This window comes from Lotus japonicus, chromosome 1 (assembly GCF_012489685.1).
Source record: "Lotus japonicus ecotype B-129 chromosome 1, LjGifu_v1.2".
Classification (NCBI taxonomy): Eukaryota; Viridiplantae; Streptophyta; class Magnoliopsida; order Fabales; family Fabaceae; genus Lotus; species Lotus japonicus.
Genome location: NC_080041.1, coordinates 5,154,097 through 5,169,479, shown reverse-complemented (window position 1 = coordinate 5,169,479; position 15,383 = coordinate 5,154,097). Strand labels below are relative to the sequence as shown.

General features: G+C 31.5%; 1 protein-coding gene across 1 annotated transcript; it reads left to right on the top strand.

The window, feature by feature from the left end:
• The first annotated feature begins 7,986 nt into the window (after positions 1-7,986).
• Positions 7,987-11,258, top strand: LOC130747892 (F-box/kelch-repeat protein At3g06240-like). Its single transcript, XM_057600977.1, has 3 exons — positions 7,987-7,991; positions 9,314-10,642; positions 11,111-11,258. The coding sequence occupies exons 1-3, from the start codon at positions 7,987-7,989 to the stop codon at positions 11,256-11,258; spliced, it is 1,482 nt and encodes a 493-aa protein (XP_057456960.1).
• Positions 11,259-15,383: the final 4,125 nt, after the last annotated feature.

The window sequence follows — 15,383 nt, the reverse complement described above, 5'->3', positions numbered from 1 at the left end:
ATAAAGTCTCATGTGGCTATTATTTTTAAGTTTGAACTCATTCCCCTTTTTTGTCTTTGCCTCTTCGATCATACCTTTGGTAACCACCGCCTACCAGGGACGATGGAGGAAAAATCCATTTTATCAATCCAAGCAGATAAATTGAAGGATTTCTGTCTTTCCCCTTCATGATTTAAAAAAGGGGTGAAACAATATATAATGGTGAATCAAAAATGAAAGAATGAGTAAATAATAGGATCATGAAATAAGAGTGTTCATAACCGAACTAAAAGGAATTAAAATTGCTCAAACCGATTCAAAAAACCAAAACCCGATAACTAAAAAAACTGAAAACCGCAAAAACCGATATTTTGTGAATGGATCAGTTTGTTTTCAGTTCCCATGTTAAAAATCGAACCAATCCAAACCGAAAGTATTTATTTATTTAAATTTTGACATACATAATTACCCATTTAACCATACTTATAATGTTTTATTTCATGTATACCCAAACCTTTACCGTAATGTATGTAACCGTTTCCAAGTTAGAAGACATATGTCTTCTTTTCATTCAGCGAAAGTAAAATCAATGTTCTGCTTCTTTGCCTCTCAAAACAATACGTTTGTAACATTGGTTGATAATCAACTTAGATAGAGTTAATTAGATATTGTACATGAAATGCAATAGTGTTACAAATCACAGTCATCACTTAACAATCATCATATCAATGCGTATTTAATTCATTTTTTAAAATATTGATGTTAGTCTTAAGCATGATATCTTCTCTCTGTGACTTTTGCAGTGCTACTTGTTTTATGATTTTATTTTCTATTTCGTTATTTATTTCAAGATTTTTAATTTCTTTGAAAAACTGAAATGCAATCCAATCCAAATTGATAAAAATTGGTTTGGATTTGAAAAAAAAAGGATTGAATGGTTAAATTATAAAACTACAACGATCGGATCAGATGAATTTGTCCTTTAAAACCGAACCTCGAACACCCTATCATGAAACATGAAATAAATAATTTTACACAACAAATAAAAAGGAGTGAATAAGAGGATAATAATAAACTTATAATATTGCGATCATATAGTGGTGGTGGAGAATTATAAAATAAAAAATTGAATAAAACTCTGAAAACAATAAATCAAAATAAGATAAACACAATGTCACAAAGAACGGGTGAAAGAGAATGTTATAGATTAAAGAAATAATGTGACAAATGTCTCAAAAGAGCAAATGAATTCTAACCAATGTGCATGTATAGCAAAATTAATTATTATTGCATTAAGATAAAAAGCATTACCTTGCACATGATTGATAAATTATTTTTCTCTATAGTTGTTTTAAATGAAAGAAAAATTGAAGGTGAAAGTTCCTTAACATGAAATCGAATAACGAATTGAGAAACTGAAAAATGAAAAGTTGAAAATACTTACCATGTAGTAGACGAATGGAGAAAACAAAAAAAAAACAGGATCAGTTTTTTCATAAGAAATCCCAAAGATGTTTAAAGGATTCATTAATTAAATTATATCAATTTAATTTTGAAAATGTGGAATATTCCATTTTGAAAATTCAATTCTTTAATTAATCTTGTCTAATCTAATTAAAAAATTTAGTTATTTATTACAAATTATTTCATTGTTCCAATAAATTATCAATTCTTGAGCACCAACGTTTTCAAAATTTGAATTTCAAAACAATAATTAATTATACTCATTAATTTTAGGAATTAATTAGAGGCATTAATTTTTGGAAATAAAATTTAGGGGTGTAATCGGACTGGATGGGTTCAGATTTATGGTGCTTAAATGTCTGAACCAATCTAACATGTTCGGTTTGAGTTGGTTCAGATTTCATGATTTTTAATTCTAAATTCGAAGAAAAACAAACCAGATCTCAATCGGATTGGTTCGGTTCTGATTGTCGGATTTGAAATAAAAAAATATTATTTGGAAATATGCACGAAAATTAATCTAAAAACGTGAAAAATTATAAACAAAATAGAAAAATCTAACTTTTTCAAAGAACAGAACATTCGATAATGACATAATCCATATAATCTAAATAAAAATAACACCTCTAATACAAAAATAAATATGTAATGTAATGGGTTGAAAATGTTTGAGCTTAATGTAAAAAAATTCTCAATTCATTAGATTGGTTCGGATTGATCATTTTTTCAATCCCCAAATATGATACCTGAACGGATGGTGATCGGATTCAATAAATAAATCTGAACCGAACTAATGATCTAATCCAACCTATCACAATGTGTTCGGTTTGGATTGGTTTGATTGGATTCGCGGATCAGACCAAACCCGCTTGCACTCCTAATAAAATTTGTAGTAACTAAAATAGGAAGTATTTATGCAATTGGAAATTTTTTGAAAAATTCAAACTAAGAATATAAGATGCTGAAAATTAAAAAATTCAATATTTATTGTATTTTCAAAAATTCATTTTCTCATCACCACATTTTATAATTAATCTAGTATTAAAGGAACTTTGAATTTCATAAAAAATTAATTTATCTTTTAAAATCATTTTAACCATAATATTAAGGGAAAAAAGATAAATGAATTTTAGGACTAAAAATTAAAAGATACAATATACATTGATTTTTGTTTTTTTTTTCTTTGTGTCTTGTCTGTTGCTAGAACTCGGCTTTGTCCCTTTTAATACATATTTGGCTTTTCCAAAAAAAAAATTAAAACAAAAAGGATTCCAATTATTTTTATGAATTTAGGGAAAAATAAAAATTGAATTTTTTTATAATCAGAATTGATTATTTTCAAAAACATTAAATCTAATATGGAATTTTTAATAATGGATGAACTGAAATAGGTTTAGAGATGTTCATGTATTGTATCATCTTTTCAAAAATTTTGAGGGGCTGAAAATAATATTATTTGGAATTTATATCCTTACTTTGATAGTTTTTATAAGTATTACCTGTGTTTTATTCTTAAAAAAAGAATTTACCTTTGAGTGTAACAAAAAATAAAATAAATGTGGTTACTGGTACGTCGCAATTTACTTTTGTTGATATATTATTTTTTTATAATCATTTTTTAAAATTATTTATGTATTGTGTATGTGGCCATAATATTATTAAATTTAGCAATTCATGAGATAAAAAAAGTTGAAATTATTTTTTTTGTTTTCGAGGGAAAATGAATTACTTGAGAGGAGACATGTGGCATAGGTCTTCTAAAAGAAAACCTTCTTACCTTCTTTTCATATTTATATAAGGGTTAACTATCATATTGGTCCCTGTGTTTGAGTCGCCGTCTAAGGTAAGTCCCTCCCCGGAAAATATTTGGTCTAAAGTCCCCATGTTTGAAAAACTTTTGGAGCGGGTCCTCGCCGGAGGGCGGAGCTCCGGCGAGTGATGATTTGGATCGCTGACTGTGTTAGTTATGCTTACGTGGATTTAAAAAAATATTAAAAAATTAAAAAAAATTACATGTCAGATTCATTAATCAAATTAACTACAATTAAACATATTAACAAATCTAACCCTAAATCAATTAACAAAATCAATTTCCCCCCAAATTAACTTCAATTCCCCCAAATTAACCCAAAAAATAACACTCCAGAATCATCATCATCATCAAAACACCTCAACCTCAAACCCAGTACACAACACAAACCCAGAACACCCAACCTCAAACCTCACCCATAGTTTCTAAACCCCCTCACCCAACCTCACCCTCACCCTCACCCACCTGCAAACCCTCACGACCTCACCCAACCTCAACCCTCACCCTCACCCACCTGCACCCTCACCCTCACCCCCAAACCCCAACCCGCAACCTCCTTCACCCAACCTCAACCCTCACCCGCAAACCCCAAACCCCAACCCGTAACTTCACCCCCAAACCCCAACTCGCATCCTCACCCTCACCTGCAATCGGAACCAAAACCAAAACCCCAACCCCTACCCCCAACCGAAATCCCCACCCCAATCTAAGTTTGGATCCAGAAGAACCCAGAACATGGGTGAGAGAAGAGAGAGGTGAAGAGATCGATCAACCACTTGATAGATCCAGAAAAACCAAAACATCAGTCTTCATTCTCTTGATAGATCCACTCATCAGGCTTCACCCATAGTTTCTTCTGCTTCCGACATGGAGGAGGCTCCGTCACTCACTCCTTTTTCTCTCTCATTTCTTCTACCTTATTCTTCAGCTGGTTCAAACTCTTTTCGATTTGGGGAAGTGGTGGTTCCCGATCTAGGTTTCTGCTGACGAGATTTGGTTGGGGAGCGTGGGAGGAATGAGGGGGTTGGGGTTGATGTTGCTGGGGTTTGGGGTTTGGGGTTGGTGTTCTGGGTTTGTGTTGTTGTGTGCGGGTTGAGGTTAAGGTTGGGGGTAGGGGTCGGGTTGAGGTTGCGGGTGGGGAACTGAGGTTGGGGGTGGGATCGGGTTAAGGTTGGGGGTGGGGTGGGGTGGGGGTGAGGATGCAGGGTTGCAGGTGAGGATGAATTGATGATGATGATTAGTTGGGGTTGATCTAGGATGATGATGAGATTTGGGGTTGTGGTTTCCTCTTAACAGGATAATGGGTCATGATGATGATTTATATTTTTTATTTTATTTTATTTTATTAATTTAATTTAGTAGTCTGATGTATAACTTTTTTAATTTTTTTTTTAATTTTTATATTCCACGTAAGCATTTTTATCCTCGTCAGCGTGCCATTTAAGCACTCGCCGGAGCTCCGCCCTCCGGCGAGGACCCGCTCCAAAAGTTTTTCAAACACGGGGACTTTAGACCAAATATTTTCCGGGGAGGGACTTACCTCAGACGGCGACTCAAACACAAGGACCAATATGATAGTTAACCCTTTATATAAATATAGATATAGATAAATTATTATTTGGAAAACGTAGCTTTTAAAATCAACGCTGAAGGAAAGAATCACTTTCTTCAAAACATCTAGTTAATTATTATGAAGCATCTGCTACCTAGAAGAAACATCAAAGAGGAAAAATTTGCATGGCACTAATTTTAAGGGTATATTATCCAAACAAAACCATTTTAAAAGTACCTATAGAAAATTAACCCTGCATATGAATGAAACTAACCTTGAAAGAAAATATGACGGAGCAAAAGGAAATTGGCGAACATGAGTACGGTAGAGTGAATGAGGGGGGAAGAGAACGTGAGTGAAAAAGAATGTACCTTTAAGAAATTGTTATTGCATCTAAACAAACTCCTTAATGATACCAAAGAGAAACATGAATGAGTAAAAATAACGAAGAATCGTGAGTTACAACGAATAAGAAGGTCTTGCGTTTATAATTTATAGTAAACATATTAGAATTACAATTTAAATTAGTGTGTTTTAATTGCTAACAAAAAATATATTCTGATTTGATTTATTATTATATTATACAGTATTAATTAGAATAACTAAATAAGGAATTATTAAGAGTTTTTTTCATTCCATGGAATGATTAGGAGTTGATATCCTTGAATAATGGAAATCATTTAAAAGTGTATATTTTATAATTGAATCACAAAATTGATTGTGCTAAATAAATTATTTGAATTTGAAAAAGTTGCTAATTTAAATGTTTAAAGTATTTATAAAATTAACTAAATAATTAAAATATGCGAAGTAGAAGACTTTTTTTTTGAAAGTAGAAGTAGAGAACTTGAATACGGGGCATTAACAATTTTTTGACCAATATATGCAGATATATCTTTGTAAGAATAAGAGACATAAATATAGTAATAATTATTTGGTATTGATTGCTCTTTATATTCCTTAATTAACAGATTTGAATTTAAATTTGAAAAACTCTACTTATATAAACTATTTAATATTTATAAATTAATTAAAATAAATTATATAATATTTATATGTTTATATTTTCGAATGTCTTATTTTTCTTATAATATTTGATATATTTAAAAATAATTTCAAGTAAATTTTACATTAAAAATATGAAATTTTATAATAGTAGAGGATATTAAATATGGTGAGAGATGATCATATGCTTTTTTTTTGAAATTTGCCGAGATGATCATATGAAATAAAAAATGTGGGAGTACCAAAATTAAAACTTTAATTAGTAAAAGAACTAATATGCTTACCATATAGTTTTCAAAAGTAATACTGATGTTTTATTCTTAACCATTTTTTTAACTTCTAAGTGTAAAAAAAATAACTGAAGTTATTGGTTTCAAAATAAATTTCTTTAAGTTTATATTTTTATAAACTCTTTTTCAAAATTATTAATTTAGTGTGTATGTTGTTATATGTATCATTGAACATAGCAATTAATGTGACAAAAAAAGTGGAAATGAGTTTTTTTTTTGGAGGGAAAATGAATCATTTAGGAAGGAACATGTGGCATAGGCTTCTAGAAGGAAACATTATTTCCATATATATATAGATATAGATTGTAGGAATTAATTAGAGCCATTAATTTCAATTATAAGAAATCAAAATTGAAGTATCTAAAATAGGAATATTTATTCAATTGCAAAATATTTGAAAAATTAAAAAAAAAATGATGCTAAAAATTTTTAAAAAATATATTTATTTTATTTTCAAAAAATTATTTGCTCATCACACTCATTTTACAACTAATCTAGTAATAATTAGATTTTAAACGATTACTATAGTAAAGGAAATTCGAATTTCAAAAAAATTTATTTATATTTTAAAATCATTTTAACCATAATATTAAAGAAAAACAAATAAATGAATTTTAGAAAAATAAAAATTAAAAGATCCAATATTTATTTCTATTTGAAATAATTACGAATATTTATTATAACTATTTAGAATATTGTTAATTAAAATAAAGGGATTGAAATTATTTTTATGAATCGTATTTTCAAATTTGTAATATTTTTTTAAAATATTTGATTTATCTTAAAAAATAATTTCAGGGAAAATAAAAATTTAATTTTTTTTCATCAGAATTGATTATTTTCAAAAAGTTTAAATCTAATTATGAATTTTTAATAATGGATGAAATGAAATAGGTTTAGAGATGTTCATGTATTGTATCATGTTTTCGAAAATATGGAGGGGCAGAAAATAATATTATTTGGAATTATATCCTTACTTTGATAGTTTTTATAAGTATTACTTATGTTTTATTCTTAATAAAGATTTTACCTATATTAAACTTAGCAATTAATGTGACAAAAAAAAGTGGAAATAGATTTTTTTGTTTTGGAAGGAAAATGAATTACTTAAGAGGAGACATGTGGCATAGGTCTTCTAGAAGAAAACCTTCTTTTCATATATATATAGATATAGATTGAAAAATTAAAATAACATTTACGTTGAAAATTAAATTAAAAAGGATTTAAATTAATTTTATTTTCTGATTTTTTATTATTTTTGTTCTATTTTCGAATTCAATTTTTTTTTTATTATATTAGATATATTTTCAAATAAAATTCCTAGTAAAGGTTACATAAAAAATTGAAATTAAAATCAATATTAAATAGTGAAAATCTGTACTTTCGAAACAGATGAAAAATTAAAATAATAATTACGTTGAAAATTAAATTAAGAAGTATTTTTTCCGATTTGTGATTATTATTTTTTATTTTCGAATTTAATTTTTCTTATCATATTTGTAATGTTTTCAAATATAATTCCAAGTAAAGGTTATATAAAAAATCGAAATTAAATATTAAATATTAAAAAATTAAAACATTAATTGTTGTGATAATTCAATTAAAAAGGATTTAAAATATTTTTGAACTTTTAAATAAAGGTTACATAAAAATTGGAATGACATTAAATGATATTAAATAGGGTGAGTCATGATTGTATGTTGTGACAAAAAAGTAGAATGAATATTTTTTTTCTTGGAGAGAAAATGGATGAATATGGAGGTGCCATGTGTCATAGATCTTCTAGAATAAACCTTATTTTCACATATATATAGATTTTTGGAATATTCCATTTCTTGGAGAAAAAATTCCAGAATATGCTCTAGCTTTTTGGATCAAATAGGATAATGAGGTCCGCTAATGGAAAAAACCTTGGAAATTTGTTTAGTAATGAAATGTTTATTAATGATGTGTGTCTCACATATAAATTATTTGTTTGATTTGTAGAAGTTTTAGCCGAAAAAAAAAGCAAAATTTTTAAAAATCATGATGCTGGAAAAAAAAATATTTATTTGATTTGAAAACATTCATTTTCTCATCTAAGTAAACCAACAACCAATAATATTAATTAGATTTTCAACAATTATTATAATGAAGAAAGTTAAATTTCAAATGTAAAATTAATATAATATTTCCTTCCAATATATTTTTTAAAAAATTTAAATATATTTTTTAAAAACATGTTAAAGACATAAATTATAGGTTAGGAAATAATGATAGTTTAAATTAAAAGTTTCAATATTTATTATCAACATTGCTGTTGGAGTTGAACAAACAAAGGATTCCAATTTTTGTTGTGTATTATATTTTTTAATTTGTAATAAAAAAACTAATGTTAGATTTTTTTTAAAATAATTTCAAGTAATTTTTATATTTAAAATTTAAAAAGTGAGAAAAAGATTTCGAAATAATCATTTTTTTTTGAAATAGATTTCGTAATATTACTTGAATTGTCACAAACTTTCAAAAATATAATATTTAAAAATATACATTCAAGTGTATCATATAGGATAAAGAATTATTAATAATAAATGAAATTAAATAGGTGAGAGATGAAATATGTTGTAACAAAAAAGTGGGATGTCTTTTTTTTTCTTGGAGGGAAATTGGAAGAATTTGGGGGTGCCATGTGGCATAGGCTTCTAGAAGGAAACATTATTTTCATATATATATATATATAGATATATTTTAGATAAAAAAAAATCTTATCTTAAAAAAAAACTTATCTTATAGATGAAGGAATAGTTCCCTAGGTTATAAAAGAAACCACTAGGTTCTTCTTCTCATTTGCGCATTCCACAAACCCGCGACTGCATGCAACCATTCACCACCAATGCAGCCCGTTCGTTTTTTCTGTGAAATCTTTGGCTCAAACTCTACAGGGTACTTTTGCAATTCACAATCCCTCATCTGATCATCTCCATAACTAGAGTTGTAACTTTTCATTCAAGAAATTCATGTGCTTTAAATTTCAATGTTTAGTTGAGAATTCATCATACTAACCTTGAAGTTCTCACAATCTTTTTTTGAAAAAATTGAATGTTAGGAAAAAAACAACCCTTTTTGTGGCATTTGTTTGTTTGTTCCTCAGTCTCTACTTTGATATGAATCCCTTGAATGTGTGGTGTACTTGTGTTATTCTTATTTTTTTGTTATCCTTATTTTTGCTTCCAGAAGAGGCAAGAGGCGGGTAGCAGAGAAAGTTGAAGATGATCAAGAAAGTCAACAACTTGGCCTTTCTTTTGCTGATCTTCCATCCCACATCATTGGCCACATTCTGCTAAGACTTCCCATTAAGTCTGTTTTCATATGTAAATGTGTTTGTAAAAGTTGGAAAGCTTTGATCTTAGACCCAAAATTTGCCAAGCTGCACTTTGAGCATGCCCCGGTTGCTCTGTTACGGGGCATGGATCCGGGGCGGGGCATGGATCTGGGACGAGGGTCAAGAATCGTACAACTTCTTGAGTTTGAGCCTGAAACTTTTGAAAATGATGATGACCAACTATATTGCTGGGAGGACTTATTACCCGAATGCAACTTTCACTTGAAGCTTGAGAACAAACTCAAGCTTCCTCTTCCTAGTGCCAGACTAGTTGTGGTGAATTCTTGTAATGGCTTGCTTTGTTTGTCTAATCTGGACAGAGACTATTTTGTTGTTTGCAACCCAATAACAGGTGAGTTCATAAGACTTCCACAAGCTACTAGAGTTGATAATACTGATGGTGTCCGGCACAAAGAAGTATACTGTGGTTTTGGTTTCCAACCCAAAACTAATGAATATAAGGTGGTAAGAATATTGAAGAGACATTTAGTCCGGTTTCAGGAGAATAAGGAATGTATGGCTGTTGAAATGCACACACTAGGGACATCAACATGGAAGAATGTTGATGTTGATCCTAGGGATTTTAAATGGCTTGAATTTCCTGCGGTCTTTAAAGGGCTTGGATTTCCTACTTGTGTGAGTGGAGCACTTCATTGGATTAGTTTTTATTACAGGACAATATTGTGTTTTGACTTTGAAGGTGAGAGGTTCCAATCCTTCCCTTCTCCTCCTCATTTATTTGAAAACAGAAAAGATACAAGGCATATCACCATGGGAGAATTAAGGGGATCTCTTTACATATGTGATTCATCTTCACCTTCTAAATCTTCAGTGGGTACTCCTTTCACGATGGGTACTCCTTTCACGATGTGGATTATGATGAAATATGGTTTCGGAGAATCATGGACTAAGGTTTTTAGCATTGATCCCGTGGGCAGATATCGCTGGCCTTGTGGTGGTTTATGTTGGCCAGTACAACAATTTAAAAATGGTGCTGCTATGTTGATGTATCATTCCGACAATTGCTTTATCTACCATGAACCTGAAAAGCATAGATTCAAACTTTTTAAGGTTCGTGGGACTCAATCATCATTTGAGGTTATTCCTCATTTTTCCAATTTCATCTCATTGAAGGATGCTGTGAAAGGAGACAATATTGAGGTGCTGAATGTCCACTCAAGGTAAGGGATATAGGTTACTAGTTTCTATTACTTTGTTTATTAACTAATTGAATCTAACACTACCTTAAAATCCATAGCTACTTTGATATTATAAATCATAAAACAAGTATTAAGGAGAACAAGTTTGAGTTTACTATGTTGCTGCCACATTTATTTTCACTTTCTTTTGTAGCATTCTGTTAGGGAGGGTGAGAAGAGAAATATGTTGCTTCATCATTCAATTTCTTTGCTTCATCATTCTGCAGTTTATGAAACTAAAAAAAAAAGAACTTGTGGATACAAACACGTTGCTAATTACATCTTTTGAACTTTCAATATACCTTCCTTATTGATGGAAGAGGAGGATATGTACAGTTGCTTTAATTTCCAACTCTTAGCAGATAGTGGAGACTTGCTAGTTGCTACTACTTCTTGTATTAACTACTTTACTATATCATTATTCACTAATATTGGTATCATTTTATGTAGGTGTGCAGAGTTGAAATTGCATGAACAAAATGAAGTTCTTTTTTTGACTAAAGTTCTGAACATTGAAGTGACAAAATTGGATTACATATCATCTAATGATGAAGATAGTGAAGATGAAGAAGAACAGGGTGAAGAGCACACCTCCTAACAAGTAATCGCCACATAACAAGTTTATGCTATACCGCAAGTTTGGGTTTTTAGTTTTTGGAATATATTTTTCATCTTAGACTGCAAAAGACAATTCATTAATTTGTAGGAATGATTTGTTTTCTCTGCCATTTCATTGTTTCCGGGATGTGTTTTACATGCTTTACTATGTCTGTCGTTTCCCTATTGATTGCCATATTCGTCTTCTCCTTGAAAAGGGTTTGACTTAAAAAAACAGGTTTCTAAGAGTGGAATTTGATAAAGTATAAGCACTAAATTACAAACTATAGCATCTGTTTTCGTATTAGTTATTCACAAATAGGAGCATTCATCTAAGAAGAAAATGATTGAATTGAACTCTTTATCAGTATTGTCTTTGATTATATATATTATTTCAATTTCAGACACATTTTCTTGTCAACTTTGTTACTTATGATAGCAGGCATAAATGACTTTATGGCTTTATCCCTTTTCCTTTTTTGTTATGGGTTAATGGCAAGCCATATATAATAAACTTTCTATCACATAAGCTCATATGTTGGAGACTGCTGTCATATGGTACTAGGCAAAGAAACAGAACATTTGTCTAAGGCAACATTGGATATATACATGGTACCTATTAGCACTATACCAAGTTGTTTTACTTGGTTCTTATTACTTGATTGTAGTAAAGAAAGTAAAGCTCAAAGTCATATTCCAAATGAAACTTCTAAAGTGCCATCTATATTTTAAGCACATTGCAGAGACATGTTATTTCAATAAGGATAAATGCAGAGTATGTGGCGTTTAGTGCACAAGAATATCCTTCATGACGATGAATGGAATGAAACAGAAGGAGATCAAATTTTTTTGCAGCCTGCACTTCAATTAGGTTAGATGAAGGTAATCAAAAGGGAGATACATGAGGAATTTGAATGAACAACAAAGCTTGAAGGTACTAGTATGGCACACAGAAACATAATGAGTGATGAGTGAAAAATGATCAAATGAGATATTGAAATGTCTTTCTTAAAATTCCACATGAATAACAGCAAAGTATCAACACTGGTTGCAACATTTAGAAAATAACTAGCTACGATTGGGCAAAGGTAATACGTACAAATTGTTGGATATTCCGACATATTTAAATACTTTACCACTATACGCAAATGCAAACATGAGTACCAAAACCAAGCATATGAGCACTCTTAATTAGCTAAACTATCCGCTACTGTAGTCGCTTCACACACAACTAGTTGAAATTTGACATCAAAACATGGGGAAATCACATGTCGAAATAGGGGATAACTAGACTACCGCTTGAGATAATTGCTCTAAGGATCAGGTTGCATAAGTCATAACTGAAACAAATATCTGCAAGGGTATTCTTTAAAAATTCGAACTCACTTTGGCATATGCCTTCTCTAGAACAACCTTAATCGCCACCTAAGCTTTCTTCTTTCTCTTTGTGCACATTAAGTGAACACTTCCTAGGCTATGACAATATTAGGACTTATGTATTGAAAATTAGCACTATCACCCCATAATTCTCATCGAATAATTATATTTTCACACCTCATTTTTGTGAGGTGTGAAGAGGTGGAGGAAGAGAGAGATATGAAGAAAGGAGAGAGAAAATAAAGATGTGATTGATGATTTGATTGATAGAGAAAAGATAAAGAATAGAAAATGAATGAAAAATGAGTGGAGAGGTGTGTATATATCATAACTCGTGAGATAATTCCAAAGAATATTGCAATTTGTTGTATTCAGACTCCTATAGACAAAGGTAGAGATAACACTCTCATGAGCCCCATGTGGAGTGATTTTAGTATGAATAAACTAATAAACTAACGTTGAAACCGAAGAACTTTCGGATGGACTTCGTGACCCTTCCATAGGATCCAAATTCAACCAGCAAAACTCTAAGCAACCGCAATGAAGGTTTGATCGAAACGCAGAGAGCGAATGATACTAGCAGCTCTAGAGCCACTAAGACCATGTACAATGGTTTAAACAAAAATTTTCCATTCAACACCACTTTTTCTCTTCCCAACACTCCACATCATCTTCTCTCTCCAATTCAACACACTTTCAACAAATACCCACTCCAATGGTTTTCTCTCTCAACACCCTACCCCACCACTCACCCTACCCCACCACTTTTTATTTCATATTTTTATTTAATTTTATGTTTTTGTTTTTTTTATTTACATAAAATTACAATTATTATTTTAAATTAAATTAAATAATAAACACTTAACGAATTAATTTTTTTTAATATAGATAATAATTTATTTTATTTCCTTAACTAAAAAATGGAAGACGATAAACGAAGCACACAATAATATATTTTATTTTCTTAACTTAAAATGCAAGACAACAAACTAAGCACACAACACACAAATAACGTAATTAGTACGATACAAATCATCTTCCATCACGAAGCATTTGCAAACTTTGTCCATATGTGCTTCACTAGATCTGCTTGCAGTTCGTGATGAACGTTCGAATCACGCAACTCGGATCTAGCACGCACATGATTTGCAAAAGCGGGTAACACCTCGGTCGAGTATGGTTGCGGTGTACTAGATCCACCTTCCCCAGATTGCTCAAAATCGGTCCAACGTTGAGCAAATGTATCTCGTTCATCCTCAACAATCATATTATGTAATATGATGCATGACCTCATAATGATACCCAAATCAGCTATGTCCCACAAACGAGCTGGTTCACGGATGATTTTAAAACGAGCTTGAAGAACTCAAAATGCACGTTCGATGTCCTTCCGACATCTCTCCTGAACTTGTGCAAACAACTTATCCGGTTCACTTTGAGGAAGTCTGATCGATTTGACGAAAGTTGGATAAGAAGGGTAGATACCATCAGCTAGATAGTATGCCATATTATAGGGACGTTGATTCACAATGAAACTCACAGTTGGAGCCTTTCCCTGTTCCACATCATCAAACACTGGTGATCGATCTAGAACGTTTATGTCGTTCAACGTTCCCGGACATCCAAAAAAGGCATGCCAGATCCATAGATCATGAGATGCAACTGCTTCAAGAATAACTGTAGTGGTTCCCTTATCCCCTCTAGTAAATTGACCTTCCCATGCTTTAGGACAATTTTTCCACTCCCAGTGCATGCAGTCAATACTCCCGATCATGCCTGGGAACCCCCTTTGTTCACTAACCTGTAGTATTCTTTGCAGGTCCTCTTGAGTTGGTGCTCTCAGGTACTCGTGCTCATACAATCGTATGATTCCATTACAGAATCTACGTAAACACTCCAGTGCTGTAGTACCTCCTATTTTGATGTACTCATCGACTGCATCTGCTGCCACACCATATGCTAACATTCGCATTGCTGTGGTACATTTTGCTAAGGGTGATATACCTTCTTTCTTGGCTGCATCAACTCGCTGGGTGAAGTAGTTATCACTACTTGAAAGGTCCGCAACGATTCGAAGGAAAACGTGTTTTTGCATCCGGTACCGACGACGAAACATTGAATCGTCATATGTAGGCTCATTGGCAAAGTAGTCGTCAATTAGCCTTCGGTTTGCTGCTGCATGATCTCTACGGACATACTTTCTACGAGGTGCACTATCTTCCAAATTTTGGTTTGGACCCAACCCTAATTGGTTGAGTATAAAGGCTTCTTCAAGTTGAGAATTTTGAAGGTATGTTGCAATATCAAAAGGATTTTCACAAGGATTCTCAAAAGGATCAAAAGGATCCATTTGTTGTGAAATTCGAAGTAGAAAGTAAGAGGTTTTGGATATTGGTACATAAATTGATCTATGAATCCATATATATAAGTAAATTGAATGGTGGACACTGACGGATTCAAAACAAGTTACCCACTAGAGTTAATAATCGGAAAAGGACTAGATTCGAATTGAGTGGAGCATATTCAAACCCAATAACCCATACACTAAAGCCGAACACTGCAGACTTGACACCACTGGCAAATTATTAAAGCAAACCCCACCGACTTGACACCACTGACAGATTCGAAACAAGTTACCCACTAGAGTTAATAATCGGAAAAGGACTAGATTCGAATTGAGTGGAGCATATTCAAACCCAATAACCCATACACTAAAGCCGAACACTGCAGACTTGACACCACTGACAAA

Excerpts from the sequence above, each read along its gene's own strand:
- LOC130747892 (XM_057600977.1), top strand. Across the intron at positions 10,643-11,110 it reads GTGCTGAATGTCCACTCAAG|GTGTGCAGAGTTGAAATTGC; the intron begins GTAAGGGATATA and ends CATTTTATGTAG.